At 33.2% G+C, this 23,180-nt stretch overlaps 1 protein-coding gene across 5 annotated transcripts; it reads left to right on the forward strand.

Annotated features, from left to right (window-relative positions):
• Positions 1 to 169: 169 nt before the first annotated feature.
• Ssdp (Sequence-specific single-stranded DNA-binding protein) lies at positions 170 to 20,757 on the forward strand. 5 transcript variants are annotated; one of them, XM_053767200.1, is made up of 7 exons: positions 170 to 623; positions 2,749 to 2,964; positions 3,685 to 3,837; positions 5,082 to 5,261; positions 8,506 to 8,628; positions 13,958 to 14,065; positions 14,872 to 20,757. In XM_053767200.1, the coding sequence occupies exons 1-7, from the start codon at positions 284 to 286 to the stop codon at positions 15,003 to 15,005; spliced, it is 1,254 nt and encodes a 417-aa protein (XP_053623175.1). In that variant the 5' UTR covers positions 170 to 283; the 3' UTR covers positions 15,006 to 20,757. The 5 variants fall into 5 exon arrangements, with proteins under 5 accessions (XP_053623175.1, XP_053623177.1, XP_053623178.1 ...); XM_053767202.1 differs by having other exon boundaries at positions 14,853 to 14,992; XM_053767203.1 differs by lacking the exon at positions 8,506 to 8,628.
• Positions 20,758 to 23,180: the final 2,423 nt, after the last annotated feature.

Consider the following 23,180-nt stretch of genomic DNA (forward strand, 5'->3'; position numbering starts at 1 on the left):
TGCTTAACATAAAATACAGACGGACCGACAGATAACAAAGTGTTCCTACGTTATTACCTTTTGTATAAAAAAACATTTATATTTGTTAAATTTATTATCTGTGCGCGTCACAGACAAATTTTTATGACAGTTCTCTACATTTTAAGAAAAAACTAAATTCTCTATGTCACAGACGCCAAATGTCGCCATCGATCAATGACATTTTGTGGAGTTGAATTTATTGATATAAAGCGTTAATGTAAATAATAAACAATTTTATCATAAAAGTCGGCTTCCAGTCGATATGTATGCCAAGGGCAAAGGCTCTACGGTGCCTTCGGACGCTCAGGCTCGCGAAAAGTTGGCGCTATATGTGTACGAGTACTTGCTTCATGTCGGCGCAACGAAAGCGGCTCAGACGTTTCTCTCAGAAATTCGATGGGAAAAGAACATAACGCTTGGGGAGCCACCTGGGTTCTTACACTCGTGGTGGTGCGTGTTTTGGGACCTATATTGCGCGGCTCCGGAGAGGAGGGACACATGTGAACATTCATCAGAAGCGAAAGCTTTCCACGACTATGGATTCGTCAACTCAGGATACAACGGGATTGGTCACAACGCCGGCCCGGCGCCTCCAAACGACGGTGCGTACTCTAAAAATCTATACAGAACGCTAAAAGCACTATATTCTTTACTTTTATACTAATACATGTTTTTAGACCACATTCTTATCTCAATAGTCAAATAAAAGCCGTGTTTTTCTTGTTTTATACACGGCTAGTAGCTCGAAACGACTAATTGCAGCGTGTTATCGAACAATTTGAACTCAATTTTATTATATTCAGTCAATGGTTTACTGCATAAAGTACCATTTGTTGCATATTCTAACCTTAGGGTTGCCAGATCCATGCTTATTATTTTCTGGACATGTCTTTGGTCACGGTTAGTTTTGGTGTCCGATTTGTGTTTAAACTACATAGAACCATTGGCTGTCATGCAAATTTTTTTTTTTTATTATCTTAAAAACAATTCTACATAGACACAATTAGTTTCTTTATATCAACACTAAGTAATTTGATTTTGATAAATTACAAAAAAACTATTGATATACATAAGCTAGTATTTGTGAATTCTGGGACACCAAAGTGAAATTACTGGACACGGGACTGCGCATCATTCCAGAGCAATCCTATATTATGGGTACCTATAACACTGAATTTAGGCCAAATCATATCTTCACAAGTGGATTGTAATACTGTTCTGAATCAATAAGTAACAAGTTTTTATAATTCTGACATTTTTGTCACGAGCTTTCGTTTTCATCTGAGAGATCTTGTGGCATTTAACCCCATGTCCGTGCTGTGGACCATTGACAAAATCTCCCGTTGCATGCCTATCCTGGGTGCACCGTCAGGTCATGCTTATCATAATAATGCAGTCATATAATCTGAAGCGACATGGGAAATTTCAACTCTGTAGGACAACTGGAAGTAGGAGAAATCTAACTTGCAAGATACTTTGACATTTTTAAATAGATAGTTATTTTTGAGGAAGGTTTAAGTTTATATAATAATTTAGATGAGATATTTTTACTTCTAGTTTACTACAAACTAACTTGGGTGCTCATTCTGTGTGATTTTTTCCTTCAAACAAACCAAATGCCACAAATATTATAAATAATTGTTGAGGTATACCTCGACAGTTGTCTATCGCGCTTGCACTGAAGCCTTGTCAAAAATTTTGAAAGAAAAAATCCGGTATAGCCACCAGATATTTTTCTTTCAAAATTTTTGCCATTTTTATCTTGTAGCCAAGCATTATGAAAGCTAGATAAGTTTATATCAGTGTTCCCCCATGAGGCTGACATAGTCACACGAATTGCACTGAAGTCTTGTCAAAAATTTTGAAGAAAAAAAAAGAAAGGAATGGTGCGCTGTTTTGTTTTGCAAACAACATTGCTGTAGTTAGCAGTGGTTGTGACAGATACCAAGCACTGGTCTTCTCATATTCAAAAGTATATCTGCCATTACTGAATTTGAATAAAGTAAATTAAAATCGTGGATGTGGGTAGGCAGATGATGATAAGTGAAGTTGTTACATTCACAACCATTTTATGTTTCAATTTATACCTTATACCTTTGACCATGTACGTTGAAAATTGTAAGCCCTTCCGGCACGATAGGGACTGTTTAAATGAGTTTCTTTTGGCATTTCTTCTCAGAAGTGGTCGTTCCGAAATGCTAGTAGCCTTTGCTAAATATTGTTTTTTCCGAATACGACGTGAAAAGTACCTGTGCAGGTCTAATTTCTGAATAAATGATTTGATTTTGAAATGTGAATAGTGATGAAAAATTAACTACACAACTAAGTCTACCCTGCCTGATTGATGAGACATGTCAGCAGTAAAAAAAATCCTGTTTATTATTCTATTTCGAGTGTGTTATTGGTAACACTGGTGTCGCTTAAAGCATCTGACACGACTTACCTAGTGCCATCTAGTAGCAGGTAATCACATACGCACTAGTGAACTAAACTCAACCAGTGTGCAGGTTTCCTCACAGTTTTCCTTCACCGGAAGCAAGTGGTGGTCTATGTAAACTATGCACAAGTCAGATTGGTATGCAAATTCTTGTGACAAGTAGGATTCGAACCTGGCACCCTCCGATCACAAACTGACAATCGTTAATCGCTAGACCTCGAACTAGGAGGTCAAGTGATTAACAACAGATTAATGACTAAGTTAATAATATTGTGATTACACATTTCCAGGTATGGGCGGCGGCGGTATCCCCCCAGGCTTCTTTCCCAACTCCCCGCTGCGCCCCTCGCCCCCCGCGCCGCACCCCGGTTCGCAGCCCTCGCCCCACGGCCCGCAGCCCCAGCTGATGGGCGCGGGGCAGCCGTTCATAGGGCCCTGGTACTCGGGGGGAGGGCCCCGGGGCGCTGTCAGAATGGGGATGGGCAATGATTTCAATGGACCACCAGGTGACGTGTTTTATGTACTAGTCATGTGTGATTTTATTTTTTCACTTATGTTTCTATTAATTTATGGGTATTGAATAGTCATTGAAACAGAGATCAAATTTTCTTTCTAATAAAAAAAAAACTAGATCAAAATCGGTTCAGTCCTTTGGCTACTAGATACCACAGACAGTCATACAAATGTGTTAAACTAACCCCCCTTAAATTAACTATTCCCCTCTGTCTGTCGTAGGGGATTAAAAACAACACTAATACCAAACAAACCTAGGGTTGAAAATAAAATTACTACTAATATTAAATCATATCATTTTATGTTAAATATTCTTTGAAATTATAACAACACTAGCTGTGCCCCAGGGCTTCGCTCCCTTGGGAATTTCAGCATAAAACTACCCGATGTGTTATTCCAGGTTTTTTCTATCCGTGTATAATCCGTGCTGTAGATAATGCGTGAGTGAAGAGTTAACAAACATACTTACTTTCGCATTTATAATACTCATTTTTGCCTGCGGCTTCCCCCGCGTTATATTTCCACGGGAACTGTTATTTTTCCTGGATGAAAGGTACCCTATGTCCTTCTCCGCACTTCAAACTACATGTATGCAAAATTTCAAGAAGTTTGTTTGAGTAGATAGATCGTGAAGTGGTAACAAAATTACTTTCGCGTTTATAATATTAGTCAAGAATAGGTCTCAGGTAAAACAACACCTCGTTGTCCCGTAGGTCAAGGTATGATGGGCAACTCGATGGAGCGCGGCGGCGCGGGCGGGCCGGCGCTGCTGGGCGCGGGCCCGCGCATGACGCCGCCGCGGCCCGGCTGCGGGCCCATGAGCCCCGGCTACCAGGGCATGCGCGGGCCCCCCCCCCAGGGACCAGGTTTGACTCGATTACATCCAAATCAAATTAATCTATACGGGCGGCTTCGTGAGACTCGCATGACATCTAAATCAAACGATGTATTAGCCGCGAGCAAGAGGCTCGCGGCTTCGCTCGCGTGAATTTGTCTGCGGAAGCGGAACTGACAATTTTCATACAAACTTTCACCCCCCATTATAGTTATTTGGGGGTTAAATTTTGGTAAAAATAATGTATGTTTGAACGGGGGTTTTTAACTACGCGCATACCGAATTTCTTCAAAATTCGTCCAGCGGTTTAGCCGTGAAAGCGACGAACAGACAGACAGGCAGACTTTCGCATTTGTAATATTAGGCCTTCACAGGCACTCACTCAATTCACAGTTAATTTGTACCCCGCAAGGGAGCTGGGGAATGAGGCTTTCCTGGATCTGATCAGTTATCTCAACTGGACAAAGATTGAGCTCATTTATGAGGACTACGTTTATGGTAGGTCAAACACTCTCCTCAAATCAAATCATTTGTTCAGAAATCCGGCCTACACGGGCACTTTTACACGTCATATTCTAAATTAAATAATATTTACCAATGCTACAAACTACTGGCATTTCGGAACGACCACTGCTGGGAAGAAATGCCGAAAGAAACTCATTCGAACAGTGTTGGTCCCTATTATGACAGAAGAGCTTACCGTTATTTAAATATAAATTAATGTATTACCGTTCGTAGTAGTAGTTGTAGTACCGTTATTTAAATATAATTTTACAAGCTTGTTGCGGTTAGCAATCAGTTAAATAATTTATCAAGGCAAGTGGTTTATTTAATTTAATTATGTAAATTAATTAAAGTAAACACGCGCACGCGACGTGTTCAACGGCAATTTACGCGGAAGTGACAAGTGAGAGACGATATTCCTTCTCAGTCATTTCATAGACAACAAAGCGGAAATGGAATGCACATATTTATTTTATTTTTTATTGTTTCGGTAAAATAACTATACCCCAGGAAAATTTCATGACCGCGGCTTGGCACGCGTGAATTTATCTGCGAAAGCGCAACAGACGATTTTCACACAAACTTTCAACCCCCATTATAATCATTTGGGGGTCGATTTTTGGGGGGGAAAAGTAGCCTATGTTTGAACGCGGGTCTTTAATCACATGTATACGAAATTTCATAAAAATTGCTGTTTAGCCGTGAAAGCGGAACAGACAGACAAGACTTTCGCATTTATTATATTGGATCTCATATAACCTTTAACATTAGGTATGCCACCAATGGGAATGGGCCCTCGGGGCGCGTGGTCCGGCGGCGGCGGGGCCGGCTCGGCGCCCCTCAACTACAGCGGCGGGTCCCCGGGCGCGTACGGGGCCCCGCCGGGGTCCAACGGGCCCCCGGGGCCCTCGACCCCGATCATGCCGAGCCCGCAGGATTCGTCCAACTCCGGTGAGTGCAGATGATTCCAACAGGTCGGTGGCGGTCTACTTTGGTATCGATACCAGCTTCGGCTACCCGCTAGTTGGTTACCGTGTTTCGCATATTCCTTAGGACGGAACGTCTTAAAAAAAAAAAACAAAAAAAAAAAATTTTTTTTTCTTTTTTTTCCGACTTAGTCCACTCTTGTTAGTTAACAGTAAATTCTGAAAAATATTGTTATTGATTAACGACAATGATGTTGATATATATTTTTTTTTGTTTTTGCTTAAAATCATTTTCAGTTGTGAAATATTACCTTTTTCACTATTCATAAATTCGTTCTATGCCAGGAAATTTTCCTCGAAATTATGTCATGACTTCTTAAATATTCGAGCTCATTTTGTTTGTATAATATAAAATATTTTTTTCCCGCGGAATAATAAATTTTGATGTTGTTTCCTTATTTTAAAACAACACAATGAATTATCGCTCAAAAAATATAATAAATATTTTTTTGTGGACTATTGTATAATTGTTCAATATATTAATATCATTTCTATAAAATTTGTAGTGCGAATTATTAAAAAAAAAAACAAAAAAAAAAGTGTTGCGACTCAATGGGACGTGGCATAAGACTTTTTCACTCCTAAGGAATGTGCTGAATAACAATATCGCGCGATAAACTAAAAATAGGTACGTGTTGACATGTTGCTTCAAAAAAAAACATGTTTTAATCATGCTTACAGCGAAATTTTCATTTAGAACAATTAACTCTTATAGGAATCTATTAACACTTTTGGTTGTGCAAAAGTGATATTTTTTTTAACATTATTTAGCAATTTGCAGGTTATTTTAACATTGCAACACTAAAACCAGGTATTTGACTGTGGCAATCCTTATTATTATTGTGGTTTTTGAACGTGCAATCTGGTATCGGTACCGAATGTTTGGCTCGAAAATCGGTACAAAATATTCTAAATTTGGTTTACAGACGATAAACATGTGGACAATGAATTATATATAAATAGTTTTTTTATTTATTTTTATCATTAAAACAAAAATATATTTTTATCATCATTTAGTGAAAAGAAAAGACAAATTATAAAAAATAATAAAAATGCGTTTATTTCTGTTCCAGTTTCTTATATTAAGTTTTTTTTTTTCATTTAAATAGTTTATTTTTTTTCACTAAACGAAACAATTATCAATTAAAAAAAAAAAATATTATAACGGAAAAAAAAATGCATTTTTATTTGTTAATTTTGTGCCGATTTTTAAAATGCCGAAATTTTGTTTTTGAAATCATTGTGCTTTTAACACGTTGCCACTACTATATATTAGATTCGCAATCCCAATATTGGATTTTGACGTTCAAAAGCCAAAACCATGAACACTATTATTTGATACTTAATTATTTTTCCGACTGATTTACTTTGCTGAAATTATTTGCCATATTTTGTTTTTTTTTAATACAAAAAAGAAGTGTTCTTCCATTCGTACAAGACTTGCCCGTGGTTCGGTCGCGTGTGACACAAGTAAGGAGTGCCGTTTATTCACTATATAATGACATGGTTCCGGCCACTTCGTGTGAGTGTGGTCGAATGGGCAAACTGGAAAGAAAAAAACACTTGCATTCACCACAGATGACTGCAAAATGATTTCTTTTCGATTTTAACCATTTGGCACGCGCGTGGAGCTCCTTGTGGTCGCATGATGATTTTCCCGTAACGCTTGTTCATTGGCGTTATTAAGTTATATAATTTTTTTTGAGATTAGATAATTTTCCCGCCAAAAATCACATCAGATAGGGTAGTTGCCTGTGTATAAAATAAAATGTATTAATTGCATTCAAATAATGAAACACGATAATCAAATAAATATAAATATATTAGGAGAAATCACACAGATTGAGCTAGCCCCAAAGTAAGTTCGAGACTTGTGTTATGGGATACTAACTCAACGATACTATATTTTATAACAAATACATATATAGATAAACATCCAAGACCCGTGCCAATCAGGAAAAGATCATTTTCCATCATGACCCGACCGGGGATCGAACCCGGGACCTCTCGATCCAGTGGCAAGAACTTTACCACTGCGCCACCGAGGTCGTCGTCGAATCAAATGTCACTTTAATTGAACAATTTAATTTATTGTAGCAGTAGTAACGTTTAGTATTTTTTAATTCTGATTTAATATCGGTTTAAAACTTTTTTTTTTACTCCAAAATTTGTGACGTCACAGTACAAGCGCACACAAGCCCCTTATTATATATTTTTTTTTGTTTCTGACACATGGAAAAAAGTGTCCGATTTGACTAAATGGCAAATACGCTATTGTTTTAACGTGATATATGAAAAAAAAAAGCTGTGGTAAATAATTCAGTGGTGTATCTCAATCAATTTCTTTCCGTTCTGGTCTGCTTCATTCGCTTAACCTTTTTTATCACGCTTTGGGGTCACTATTTGTACGCTTTTTATGTTCCTTTTTGTCAATAATAAAACCGTTTTCGTTCGTTTTTATGTTTGTAATATCTATAGATTGTAAGTGACCTTTCGAATAGAACGCATTAATTTCGTTTGTAATTTCTCAAAAAATTTTCTAAATTGTAGTTTTTGTAACCTCTCGAAAAAATAAACAAATAATTATTTATATTTTTTTAATGAGAAATAAATAGGAATCATTGCAAAATCGCTGTAAAAATAAAAAATATTAATATTTTTTTATTATGTATGTATAATTTTCGAAATTTCTTGGAGAATTTTTTATTTTTCAGTAGCAATGTGATTCTATTTGAAAGTCTATTGAAATTATTTCTGTATCGAAACCGTCCATTTGACATTTGGTCAAAAGAGCTTATAAATTTAATGTCTCGAAGTTTTAAATTAAAAAATAAAAATACACATTTTTTTTTTCAATAAGTAATTAATTTTGAAGCTCTTTTGAGTACGAAAATGAACTTAACTACTCGTATATATTATTAGCTAATTTAATAGTGTATAGTGTATAATATTAATGTGATTTTGCGAATAAATTTCAACTGTATAATATTTGTTTCAATTCCTTAATTACAAATATGACGACTTTTTTCAAAATTGAAAAAGAAAAAAACAATCTTTATCAATTTCCAAATAATCGGGTATCAATTAAATTTAACAAAGAAAAAAATCTTTTTTTTTTTTTTTTAACTTAAATTACTAGTAAATACCGGTTTTACATACCGAAACCAAATATAATGAAGATAAGGTATGAAAAGAGCGAATGGTGACAGGGGGCGACAACATGTACACCCTGATGAAGCCAGTGGGCGCCGGAGCCCTAGGGCCGGAGTTCCCGCTCGCGAGCGAACACGGGCCTTCGTCTCAACATCTACCGCAGCCCCCCGCCGCCGAAGGTTGGCGCAATCATCTAACATATATATATATAATAAATATTGTCATAAAAATCGGAATAATATTAATTTTTTTTTATATCTTCATCTAGTAAGTAGTGAACACGCACCGAATGATTTGTTTGTCGCCACAGAAATTGCTTTCTGTTGCGTTATATTGGTTCTAATAAATTTTGCGTGATACATAACTGCACACTAGCGGACACAATCACATTTTTACCAATTTCTTTTGTATATATAGCGAAAACTAAAAAAATCCTTTTTCAGATCATTCTACACTAGCTAAAATAATTTGTTGCGAAGTGTTTTAGTTTTCCACCACACAATGTAGTCACAGTGTACTATGAAGATTTTGGTGTCCACCGTTTTCGGTTTAGTGGACTGCGACTACATTGTGTGGTGGAAACTAAAATACTTAGCAATAAATTCCTTTATATAGTGTAGAATGATTTGGAAAGAGGATTTTTTAATTTTCGATTTTTTACCAATTTATTGTGTTTATTAAAACACAATAAATTGGTAAAAATGTGACGGTGGCGCTAGTGTGCAGTTATGTATCACATTAAGTCACACGCTAAGAAGAAGAGTAAAATTGGTAAATCGCTTCGAATGAAGCTGTTCACATAATTATGATCTAAGAACTTCACTTAGAAGTTCGTTTGATCTTCAATTATCTGTGGCACCATTCCGATCCGTTAGAGCTCGGCAGGGGATTTTAAACGACAATGAAAAACACTGTGACATATACACTAATTGGTTTTTAAGGTATATTTCACTACGACTAAATAACAGTTGTGTTATCTAGCGAATTGGGCGAAGTGTGGCGTTGCATTTAACCTGTCACCATCGATACGATTCGAAGTGAGACGCAGCGAACCAATCACATCGCCGTGTGGTTGTCGTTGCGTCACAATGGCGCAATGTGATTGGTTTATGATTCGACGGTGACAAGTGATATGCCAACCCCGCACTAACCCCTCCGTTGAGGAATTGTGAGCTGTGATTTCTTAATTTCCGATATATTGCCATCTATCGACGAATATTCGTCAAATTGTCAGATGGTACAGAACAAAAGGCTCTTCGTTTGTATATTGATTAATGTTTTTTCTCTCATCATCAGATTGTCTATGTGTTAGCTCCATAACACTTCTTTCAAATAAATATAAATATTATTCCGATTTTTGAGCATAGGCGTCACCTAAACCACGTATGAAAAGTTGCACAAAACAAAACAGGAATTTTTAAATGCTAATCCGATTGCGTTTAGCTGTCGCAGCCTCTTTCAATTCGGAAGATCTGTTTCCGCCGGTACGCTGGAAATATATTAATGTATATATATATATATATATATATTGTGCTGGTTTGCATTTCACTCCGCACCATCGAGCCAAATCGAGGTGAGACGAAGCGAACTAATCACATTGCAATGTGGTTGTCGCCGCGTCACAATGGCGCGCTGTGATTGGTTAGCGGCGTCTCACTGCGAATCGACTCGAAGGTGAGACGTGAATAGCAAAGTCGCGCTGCGCACAGAAAGAGAAAAAGAGAGAGAAAAAGACTCAATTTGTGGCGAAATTTAATGAAAAAGAAATTGTTGGCATATATTGCCGTAAAAAAAGTTATCGGTTTAAACAAAATTTTAAATATACATAGGTTAAATTAACCTTTATAATGTAACTAAATTGGAAGAGAGACTTTCAGAATAGATGTGATAATATGTTACTAGAGGATTAACGGAGAGTTATTCATACTTGCTGGATGTATACACCATAAATTTTTAATTATGCCAAAAGATAAAATGGGGCTATCAGTACCTATTATATAAAAAATCTAAATCCAAAATTTATCAAAAATAAATCTATAATATTTGCTTATAATACTTAGAGTGTGCCACCTGACCACTACGCTTCATAGTAAAGGTAGGTTCAGTGCAGCGGTTCGCACAAAGTCGATATTCATTGATAAACTCTGGCAATTCTTTTTTATTTATTTATTTTTTACCTATGCCGGGGTCATTGCACGCGAGAGCGAGAGAACACGATAAACTATGAATTGGAATAATTGTAGTTTCAAACTACGTCCATAAATTCATTGATATTTTGGGATAAACGCAAACCTCAATAACTTTGGTGGTAAACGGTAATATTAAAATTTTGATTACTCACATGTATTAATAGGGTCTTTAATATGAAGCTTTTAATTTTTTTTGGCATAATTAAAATTTTATTGTGTATATATTGGCAAGCATTTCTTTGACCATATATAATTTCTTACGTCATACGGAATACAATGCGTACGGCTTCCATTTTGTTGTATTAATTTAGTTGGCCCCACTTCTGGTTCTGTGTCTTTAAAATTTAAGTCTCACCAAATTGATTACAGGTTGATTGAAAATTTTTTGAATCACGCAAAAAAATTCCTTCCATATATATATATATATATATATATATATATATATATATATATATATATATATATATATATATATATATATATATATATATATATATATATATATATATATATATATATATATATATATATATATATATATATATATATATATATATATATATATATATATATATATTGTTTGGAAAAAAAAATAAAATTAATATTTTTGTTTTGTTTATTATACGACGTATAATGTAGTGTTTTTATGATGTCTGTTTAATTGTTTTTACCGAGCCTCTGGCCACATCCACCATTCAATTTTAATGTAATTTTAGTTCAAAAAAATTATAAAATTAATTGATTTAGGTGTCGCCTACGATTAGTTAATAATATCATTTATAATAAATGAATATATGCGTCGATTTTTAATAATTTTATTTCAACAATTTGAACAAGCAAATAGTTCATAGATAGTAATTTGAAATTTTAATAATTATCAAAAATCTACGTATAATTGAGCGTAACTTTTAATATTTATTACAAAATTTTGATGCATACTAGAAAATATATTGGGAAGAATGAAGCAAACAGAACGTATTTTAATAATTATATTATTTTATATCGTGTTTAGGCGCTACAGTCAATATGTAAAAAACAATAATTATCTATATAAACTATACATAAATATTTATAAAAAATAAATATAAGAAAAGACAAAAAAAAAACTATTTCATTTATGAAAAAAAAAATCTACTCTAATTTTCATGAAAACTGCTTTGTTTTTATTTATTTTAATTTCGATTTTTACTTAAGTATTAATTACAAAACGCGCTCAATTTTTTTTTAATTTTCTTATATTTAAATGTCGATCTGCACAATGAGGCAATTATGTGTTTTCATTTGTCTAAAAATTACTGCAATAGAAACATTATTAAAATATGTATTGTACTACAGCAGAAAAAAAAAATTATCTCGTTGTCAGAAATGCACGCGTGCTTTTGTCGACCACAATGCAATAATAAATGCGTTTTATGAAGGTCTAAGAAATTTTATAAAGTTTGTTATATTTACCATAATTCAATTGTGTATATCTATATTTTGCATTTTGTTCGACAATTGTCGCAATAAATTTAAAATAAAAAATTAAGAAAGCTAAGCAAAGCCATGTGTATAAATAGCTTTGTTATATATTAAATAAATTATTATTTATTTGATATATAACAAAGCTATTGACATGGTGATGACCATATAATAATAATTTATTTAATAAATTAATAATAATTTATTAAATAATTTATTAATTAATAATAATTTATTTATTAAATTTATTGAATAAATTAATAATAATTTATTAAATAAATTATTATTATATGGTCATCACCATGTCAGGCTGTCTGTTCACATAGCACAGATCAAAATATAATTCATATACTTAAGAAAAAAAAAAAACAAAATCAATAATTTTAAGTTTTTATAAATTTTTCATCTAGTACCTATAACTGGCTGTAAAAACTTTTTTTTTTTTATTTCACCTGAATTCTAATTTTAAATCCAATTATTAAAAACGATTCACCTCTGTTTTAGTGGACAGCCGGCGTTCTGTTTTAATTACATTCTTCAATAGGGAATATTACGCAAATGGCAGCACCGCCCGTTGCCACGGTGCACGAGTCAATATCTTTGGTTATGCTGTATGTTGAAAGCAATGACAAAGAAAACTAAAAATGAGTTAACACAGTAACAAAAATGCTTCAGCGTAACTACAGTGTTACCCGAACGTCAGATGATTCTCAGCTGACACTTATGAGAAAACTTGGATAAAACCTTCAGTAGTACATTAGGTGGTTCTCAGACCGTTACGACCGCTGCGGCCGCGCTGTCATTACGATCCGTCAATTATAATGGTTAAGGATTAATTTCCCATGACATACATTCACAAAATTAACATTACCACAAAACAGGTTAATTATTTTAAAGTCATATATATATAGTGAAAGTAATTCTTGTCTTTGTTAAAATTTGAAAATTTTGCAATGACAGCGCGTGCGCAGCGGTCGAAATGCTCTAAGAGCCACGACATACAGCCTATAAACTAATATAAAAAAAGTGAAATAAAATGTTCTTTATTATTTGTCTATGCTAGCTCGTCTTCAGCCTTCAGTTTTCTTTGGACGCCTTATGAATGAATGAATGAACGAATGAAGTAACAAACAGAGACTCACAATTTGTTATTTATATTAGATTTGCATCCTGGCGTTTTAAAATCGTAATGTTCCCTATTTATATATTAATATAGTGCCAAATTAAATAGGATACGCGCGATAGTTAATTTTCATCTGAGCAGTATTTTAACACGTCGCTTTGCATGTGATTTTTTAATTTTTTTTTTTTTAGTATAGTTAGACTGTAGTTTTCGTAGACACAGTTTTAAATATCGTGATTATTTTGTTATTATTTTAATGTAAAGTTTTTTCTTAATCTTTATTTATTATTCTATTAATAAAATATAACCCTTCTCTGCAGTCATACTTGGTATTTCTTACGATTTTAGAGAATACGGGAATATAAACTCTTATGTGTATCTGTAGACAGTGCAAAATGGAACACTTTGAAAGTCCCTTCTAAGGTCAATTTTTGAATTGATATTATTTAATTTTGTGAAATAAACTATCGCAAAGTCAGTATTTTAGTTTTCTCGGAAATTATAATGCTCGTAATGAATAGCTTACGTTCTGTACGAAACATAACCATATTTTTTTACGTATTCGGTTAAAAACTGACATATTTTCAGAGTTATATTTGACCACATTCAACAACCATAAATTCAATTGCATTTTTTTTTTTAATTTTATTGACAAAAATGTCACGATTTTTAACACTATTAGTTAGTTAATATCGAATCAAGAGTGTGTCTACATTTAGTATTTCATTGGTCCAGGATTAGGGGGAGTGGACGGGATGAAGTCGTCCCCCGGCGGAGTGGGGGGAGGGGGGCCCGGGACGCCCCGGGAAGACTCCGGCTCAGGAATGGGTGATTACAACTTAAGTGAGTATCAACGTCGACGTTTTTTTTTAATCCTTTGAGTTTAGAAGTATTTTTTTTTTTGTAAAAACAAATTTTCGATGTTGAGTCGTGTAAATATTAGCAATCAGCATCGCTCGATTTCGAAAAAAATGTCAGCGGATATAATATAATTAATTGCTTTAGATATTTTTTTATAAAATCCCAAAATTTTTTATCTTTGTTCATATATGTATTTATGAATGATTGTGGTGACGTCAATATATGCAATGCATGAATGTGAGAACTTATCCTTTTTTTATTATGAAAATAGTCAAATAAACAAATGTATACACTGGTAACATATATACTGGTATCAAGCGCAAAACCTCCTAAAGACTACTCGAGTACATCAAAACAAGCCACTTATATTCTACGACTTTTCGTGATTCGTAGTTTTTTTTTTTTCATGTAATAAAAATACATTTTAATTTGCGATTCTACACATGTTCACTGTATGCAATAGCCGAGCGACACGAGACAGTACAGTAGCGTTATGTAGCGGAATCGAACATAGAGTTAACTTTTTATAGAAACGACATTAAATAAAAAAATTAAAAATTTTGTATTTACTACGTTTAGACAAAAGTCGTAGAACAAAAGATGTAAGTCTCTATGTACCTTATTCGCCTTTGGAAGGTTATTCGTTAGACACCAGGTAACCCTGTATATTCACAATCACTCAGCGATTTCAATAATATTTTAGCAACAACTATCAACATTAATATATACCAAGCTCGCCGTACAGTATGGAAAAGCTAATTATAAACAGAAAATATTATATTTTAAAGGTTTCGGTGGCCCGGGCGGCGACCAGAACGACCAAACTGAATCGGCGGCCATCTTGAAGATCAAGGAGAGTATGCAAGAAGAGGCGAAACGCTTCGAAAAGGACCCAGAACAGGCGGACTACTTCATGCAGTGAATGTAATAGTTTAGGAGCTGACGCGCCAAAATGGAGCAAGCCGACGATGGGGTATATGACTTAATTTTTGTTTTTTCTTTTTTGTTTTTGCACACATTTGACATTGCTCGGTTTTAGCGCAACGTCTATTGATTTTTAGGCAATCACGTTTAAAGACTAACCCGATTTGTTTACAATAAAGTTTTGAACTGATATATGTTTCGTCACGTTCTTTTGTATTGTAAATTACGATAGTGAAACATATATTGTGTTTTAAATATGTTTTTTTTTTTTTTATGAAAGGTTTTTTTTTTAAATTTCCGTTGGAAAGGTTGGAAACAATTGTGATTAAATATTTATTATTGATAAATAAACAAACATTACAAAAACAGTCACGTGCCCTGTAGAGTAACACACATACGGTTGAAAAGCGTTTTTCTGATCTCAAAATTGGCGTCTCGGCTTCTCGTTTAACGATCTGAGTTCTTAGTTCAGATAAAAAAAATTCGCATTAATTTATTATGTTCCGGATTTAGTTCTCAGTCTGAATGTCTTGAATTTTGACGGTTTTTGTCCAAAAAAAAAAAATATGTAAAAGTTTTTTCTTAATCTTCATTTATTATTCTATAATATTTTTTTATTATTAATATAGAATATATTAATAAAAAAATATGTAAAAAGTAAATGAAATTCACAAATACATCTATACAGGGTCACTGGTATCAAACGCAAAACCTCCTAAAGACTACTCGGGTACATCGAAACAAGCAACTTTTATTCTACGACTAATTTGCGATTCTACACATGTTCACTGTATGCAATAGCCGAGCGACACGAGACAGTACAGTAGCGTTATGTAGCGGAATCTAACATACAGTTAACGTTTTATAGAAACAACATTAAAACTTTTAAAAAAAGTTTCTTTTTTGTATTTATCACGCTCAGACAAAAGTCGTAGAACAAAAGATGTTAGTCTCTATGTACCTTATGCGCCTTTGGAAGGTTATGCGTTAGATATGACGCTGTATAAGTGTCAAGAAATTATAAAATAATAATATTAAATGAATAAATACAATCATATACGAGGCAAGAGGCTAGAAATATATAAAAAATAATATAATAATCAAAATCAAATCATTTATTCTGAATAATTTTTATATTAATAATTAAGCCTTCACACGGCACTTTTTCACGTCATATTCTAAATTATATGATATTTACCAAAGCTACAAACTACTAGCATTTCGGAACTACCACTGCTGAGAAGAAATGCCTAAAGAAACTCATTCGAACAGTGTTGTGTTCCTATCATGCCACTTAAGGGCTTACCATTTTTCAAATATAAATTTATGTACAATTTTTTATCAGTAATATAACAATGTAAGCACACAATAAAGTACATGGTCAAAAGGTATACTGAAACATATTATGATTGTGATCAAGTGCTGATGAAAGGAAATATATATATTAATAATATTATAATAAAATAAAGGAAAAATATATAAATGAAAGAACACGTCACTTTAATTGATTGAAAGTAATCGCAGCATAGTATAGACACGAAGTCGCTTCCCGCTGTCTGTCCCTATGTATGCTTAGATCTTTAAAACTGCGCAACGGATCTTTATGCGGAGGTTTCTTTAAGAGTAATATTTTACTATGGTTTTGATCTATCCGAACGAAGCCAGGACAGGTCGCTAGTAAAATATAAATGATTGAAATTAAAGAATATTATAATATGTTTTGACTACTGGAGTAATTTTCGATATAAAATTTTTGAAGTCCGTCTCTTTTTATTTCACGTTTAAGCCAATTTCTGTCAAAATATGCATTGTCATTTTTTGTCTATGTCAAATATTGAAAAAAAAAGTGACAATAAACGAAACCTAAACTGAAATTCATTATATTATTTTTATAAATACGTTCCGTTACAATTTCAATAAAGTTTGTTTTTTTTTTTTTCTAATTAATAGTACTATTTGTGTATTGTAATATATTTTTTAAACAATTTTTTTTTAATACCGTCCGAATTCAAGGCCGTCAGAGCAGCATATTTTTAGTTAAATAGACATATTTTAAAGTCGTTCCACGTTTTCTTCATATTAGATGTTGAAGATTTCTTTTCAATTAAAATGTCGAATGAATATGTATTTGTATGTATTGTTATTTACATAGTTCATTTTGTTTAATTCGTTTAAATGTCGATGTTGTGTGATTTCTTCTTAATTCATTGCAACGTAATACAGTAATACCCAATTATTACCAATTACAGCATAATAAAACTTTTTTTTCTCTGTGCCTACAATTTCAGATTCTTTCGAATGTGTTGCCGCGCTGTCATTACATTAAATACGTCAATTTTCATGACGAAGCAATCATTTCCAATATAAATCGTTCATAATATTGAAATAACTACAGTACAGATTAATTATTAGTATTAATTTAAGAAAAACTAATTCTTAACTTTGTTAAATATTGCAATATTATCATGTCAGCGCGGGCGCAGCGGTTGTAACGCTCTGAGAAACACATTTCCAATATAAATCGTTCATAATATTGAAATAACTACAGTACAGATTAATTATTATTATTAATTTAAGAAAAACGAATTCTTAACTTTGTTAAAATTTGCAATATTATCATGTCAGCGCGAGCGCAGCGGTTGAAACGCTCTGAGAAACACCCACTAGTGAACTTAAACTGTCAACCAGTGAACAGGTTTCAGATTTAGAATTTAATGATAATAAAAAAAAATTAAGTAACCATTTTACGTTTCTATATATTTTTGGCTGTAAGCCGGACACACGCAATGTGTCACTTTACGGGAAAAAAAAACCTTGTGTATCTGTATGTATTTGCACAAAATAAGGTTAGATAAAATTTGGCTCGATCCACTCCATTTAATAAACCTATCATTTAAAAATGATTCACTTAATTTGTGAACGTGCCCCTACTTTTTTATGTATATATACATAAATTATGTAACTTTAAAGCGTAATAATGGTTATATTGCCGGACTGGTTCTCTGAAAGTCTGGTTCGATTCCCGGTCAAGTCAAGATGGAAATTTACTGTTTTCTGATTTACCCTGGAATTGGATGACTTTTATCTATCTATATATTTATTTATTTAAAGTCATAATGTGTCCCACTGTTGGGAAAAGACTTCCCTTAATTCTTCCCATATGGTCTTGTACTAAGTACAGTCAACAGCACATCAAGTTACCCCTCATGAACCTCTATGTCGCGGTATTAGGGGCGAGGTTACAATGAATTTGGGTAGGTTGATGTGCTGACGTGACATGTAAAAATTATATCGTTGATTTAGTATAGTATCCCATAACTGAAGTCGCGAACTTTAGGGATAATTCAGTCTGTGTGATTTGTCCGTATATATTTATTCTATTTTTTCTCACTTCAAGACAAATTTGGTCTGTGGGAAAATTGTCTTTATTGGGTTTTACTGTACTACAATATCTGTAGATATAGATGAACACAAACTTACTGAAAGTTTATTTATAACAAACAAAATTTTGTTTAATGAAGTATTTTGTATTGCAATCAGAATTATATTTTATGTATGTATAATAAGACATACGCACGATGTCGCAATTTGGAGCAGTGTAGGGGAAAAGTTTATTTTTTAATTTGTATAATCGAAACCAATACCCAATTTAACGTAAAATCGGTATTAGACACTGCTGGCAATACACTTTAACTGCTGAAAATATACGCTGTGTGTTTTCGTTTTTCGGAAAATGTATGCGTCGCGTTTTGACATCAGTCAATGTGAACAAAAATGTCATCATTTTTATATTATTTAAAATTACATTTTTATTATACTTGCACCTCTATTTGCTCCAAATCAAACTGACGTGCGTAAAATCCGCTAGGCGTAATTATTTTATCATTAAAATCTTCCACATGGTTAAATTAAATTATTTAGTTTAATATTTAAGTTCTAATGTTCCTAGAAATGTATTTTTATATCATTTAAGCATATGTTCAGTGCGTTTTGTTCAATCATCTGTTTTTGCAATAATCGTGACACTAAAATATCGATTATATAAAAAAAAAACACCTGGTATTTCATGTTTGAGTTTTTAGACCTTTTAAATTAAATTTTGGCTGTTAAACAGCCTACAAATGTTGCCATATGAAGAATTCGTTTTGTAGTAACGTGAGAATTCTTCGTAGCTATGAAATTCAGCTATCTAGCTATAACCCGTTTGTTTAGGTGCTTAAAAAAAGACAATCATGACATATATTTTTATTGAAACAATACACATTTAAAAATCAATATCTTTGCACATAACAAACAAAAATATAAAGTATATATTGTATAATTAATTTGTTATGCGCATAGGTATTATTATATCAATAAAAATACATAAGGATTGTTTACTTTTTTTTTAATTATCTAAACAAACGCGATTGAATAAGAATTTGGCTTCCCAAGTAATCGTGTATCGTTTCTTTCTTCCATTACCTTCCTTGATCAAATATAATGTAGTTCTCATGTAACAAACCCGATTTGAACTTATGCTTGCAGTTTAATAAAACGCATATTGTAATAGAAATCATCACAAACTTTATTTTTTTTGCAAAGTGTAAATCATAAGCAACATGATATATCCTCAATGTGTCACTTATGTTTCGGGAGGCGACAGAATTTTCGTAAAGAAAAAGTGCGAGATACAAACAATTCCTCTCTACCCGGAATAAGCATTTATCCATGTTAAATAATCAATTTTACTGATAAATATTCTTTTTGTAGACGTATCCGGACTTACAGATGTGTAGCACTGAAACCATGATACCATATTTTGATACCAAAAACCGAAAGTTTTTTTCTGACTTGATACTACGTCACTGTAAGTCGCGGATGATTATATAGATTTTTTTTAAATGGAAATTTTATACCACGTGGTAGTGATGTGTTTATATTTTTCATTCTGGTAAATTCTTTAGAATAGGATTATTTTATTTGGGTGTACGGAAATCTGTATAAATTATTAGATTATTTCATAGATTCGGATAGGTAGACTAAGTTTGGGGCGCACGCCCTGTCCATAGTTTTTGCGCAAATTTGGGTTCTTTTAGTGGTATCAAATTATTAATTCATCCGAGATTCGGTATCGTTTTGATACCGGATTTTGGTGTCATTGGTAATACCGATTTTTTGGTATTCCTCGATTCCATTTTTTTCGGTATCAACTTTACCTGTATCATTTATTTTCGGTATGAACTTGATACCGTAAGCTTTGGAATCTTTTTGATACCGATTTTTGGGTATCTTTTTAATACCATCTTTTAATGGGAATCTCGACTGAATCATGTCACTTACCTTTTATTTATTAATTAAAAAAATATTTGATGTAAATAAAGATAAAAACAAATTTTGGATACGAGATATTGTTTTTACGGAATTTTGTGTCAAAAATGTTTGTATATCAAGTATAGCTAAATATACACTAATTGGACCCAAAAATTGTATAATACGTTGAAAAAAAAAATTAGTTTTAAGCGGATAGTGTAACTGATTAAAAAAAAAATAGACGCGACAATGCAATTTGTGAAGAACGCAACATTTTTTAAAAAGATAAAAAGATTTAATTTAAAACTTTTTAAATTAAATTATACATGTAGTGTGAGGTTGTATGTTCTAAGAAATATTATTTTTCTTCATTTTGTGAGTTAGGTAAATGAATTATTATTTTTTTTTCTTATCGATGTAATGTTTATATACTTACATAAATAGTTATTATATATTAATTAGTTGTTTTATTTCTATCACATATCACACGTTTACTCTTAAAAACAATGTGACTTCAACGAGATATGGTGCCTTATGAAAGGAAGTCGCTAAAGACATGTCACGTGCTCACTACATACTTTTATTAGGCAAGATTGACAAGTTCCGTGGTTATCATGGCGGTCTGCTAGTTCCCAGGTTCGTGCCCCAGTCAGGTCGAGATGGAAAATTATCTTTTTCAGATCGATATGGGTCTTGGTTGTTTATCTATATACTAGATGTTGCCCGAGACTTCGCACCCGTAGGAATTTTGAGGTTTAAACATAGCTTCTTGGATAATATATCATTTTAGTGTTGTAAGAATTTTTGAAATCGCCTATGTAGTTTCGGAGATTACCCGCCTCAAACATGCAAACTCACAAACGCTTACCTCTTTATAATAATAGTATAGATATGTTTTAGAATATAGTATCGTTGAGTCAGTATCCCATAACACAAGTCTCGAACTTACTTTGGGGCCAGCTCAATCTGTGTGATTTTTCCTTATATATTTATTTAAGACTAGCTGACTTCGCGTGGCGGAACAATTTTTGGTGAGGAGTCAAAATTATTAGTGAAATTTAATTGTACAGACAAGCGTAACGACACCTATACATACAGAAGATTCTCATCAGAGTAAAAAACTATATTTCATATAGTTCAGCTGGACCATCATTGTTCTCCATCAGGTGATCCAGTTTTCAAAATAATTTATACCTGTTGCCCGGGCCTAATAGCTATATAACAAAAAAGTTTCATTCAAATCCGTTCAGTAGTTCCGAAGATTAGCGTGTGTAAACAAGCATAATTGTTTTTCAGATTCTTACTCTGTTACTATCGCCTAATTTTGTTTTTATGTAAATTTATTCAATGTACAGGAATTTTTTTTCTGTTTTATTATATGTATTGATGATATGGCTAAAAAGGAAGGTGTCCCGATGTTTGCTTGTCTGTCTGTAATCAAATCTTGTAAGTTAAAGTCAGTTTCCATGACAATTATTATGGTAAGCACGACCTGATGGGGCACCCAGGATCGGCTCCCAACGAGGGAACTCTTCAACGGTTTACAGCACGCACATGGGTTTGTTAGGCGTTAAATGCCACAAGATCTTTATGACGATAGGGGCCAACAATGTTTAAATAAATGAACATTTCTTCTCAGCTCCGAAATGTCAGTAGGTTAAAGCTTTTTTTTGAGTAATTCAAAATTTGAAGTGCAAAAAGTGCTTGTTATTGTGTAATTTCATAATAAATGCTTCCAGTTAAGAGTGATAATAGGACTCTTCATATTTTCTCATGGCTGAGGGTCGTGGTCATTACGTGGAATGAAAAACCTTTCTTGCCACTATTAATGGAGTTTTCAAATTCAAATTCTTTATTCAATTTAGGATGATATACATCACTTATTGACGTCAAAAATTACTTAAACTAAGTCTACTGCCGGCTTCCAAAGCGCAGGTGAAGAAGAAGCGGCGCAACAAACTTCACCGCAGCCTTTTTTCCAAGGACGTCAATTAACAAATATAGGTCTTATACATATATTAAAAATTAGGAGGACGAATTTACATCATTATTATTGCCGTTGCCTTCTCCATGTCACACATAAGTTAATAATCAACCAGATGTTTTGTTTTGATGTTCTCCTTCTCCGGAAGCAAGTGGTGGTCGATGAAAACTACATGAGTCAGATTGGTATACAAACTCGTGTGGCGCGAGTAGGATTCGAACCTTTTGATCCACAGGTTTAATGGACAATTTGAGTAGAGCTGTCAGTTCAGACGAGGTTAAATAATAAAAGCTCTGTATCAAAATAATTGTATTTCTAAATATTTTGTGTCATAACCCGAAAACATTATATACCTAAGTAATCAGTATAGTATAGTAATTGTGGGACATAAATACTTCACTGTATTACTGTAAAACCTTTATTCAGTAAACTACTTATTGGTTACCTACACACGTATTTAATCTTAGTACTTGGTTAGCCGTCTCGGTTACGCCTGTCAGATCAGCCAAATTGGCGGGAATCGTAGTGTCACATGACATTGACGTACATTGTGTCAAAAGTGAAAAATCAGTGCGACATATTATATTCCGTGTCAATTTCAAACCTTGACGTTGGCAAAATCATCGTTTTGGCGAACGATGAAGCCATGAAATTTAAAGAAAAAAAACTCTACAGTAATATTAAACCAAAACTTGGAATTAGTAGGTACCTACTCCAATGTACGAAGTACTTATTAAATATATGACCAAAACATATAAATTGTGCCATATATCTATATTTAATTTTCACTTTTCCTCTGAACTATTTAGGTACATAATAATTACATAGTACCTATTTAAATTGTGCCGCCTTTTCTTATGGTTGGTCTGCTGTCATTTCGGCAATATAACGAAACGT

This window comes from Plodia interpunctella, chromosome 30 (assembly GCF_027563975.2).
Source record: "Plodia interpunctella isolate USDA-ARS_2022_Savannah chromosome 30, ilPloInte3.2, whole genome shotgun sequence".
Classification (NCBI taxonomy): domain Eukaryota; kingdom Metazoa; phylum Arthropoda; class Insecta; order Lepidoptera; family Pyralidae; genus Plodia; species Plodia interpunctella.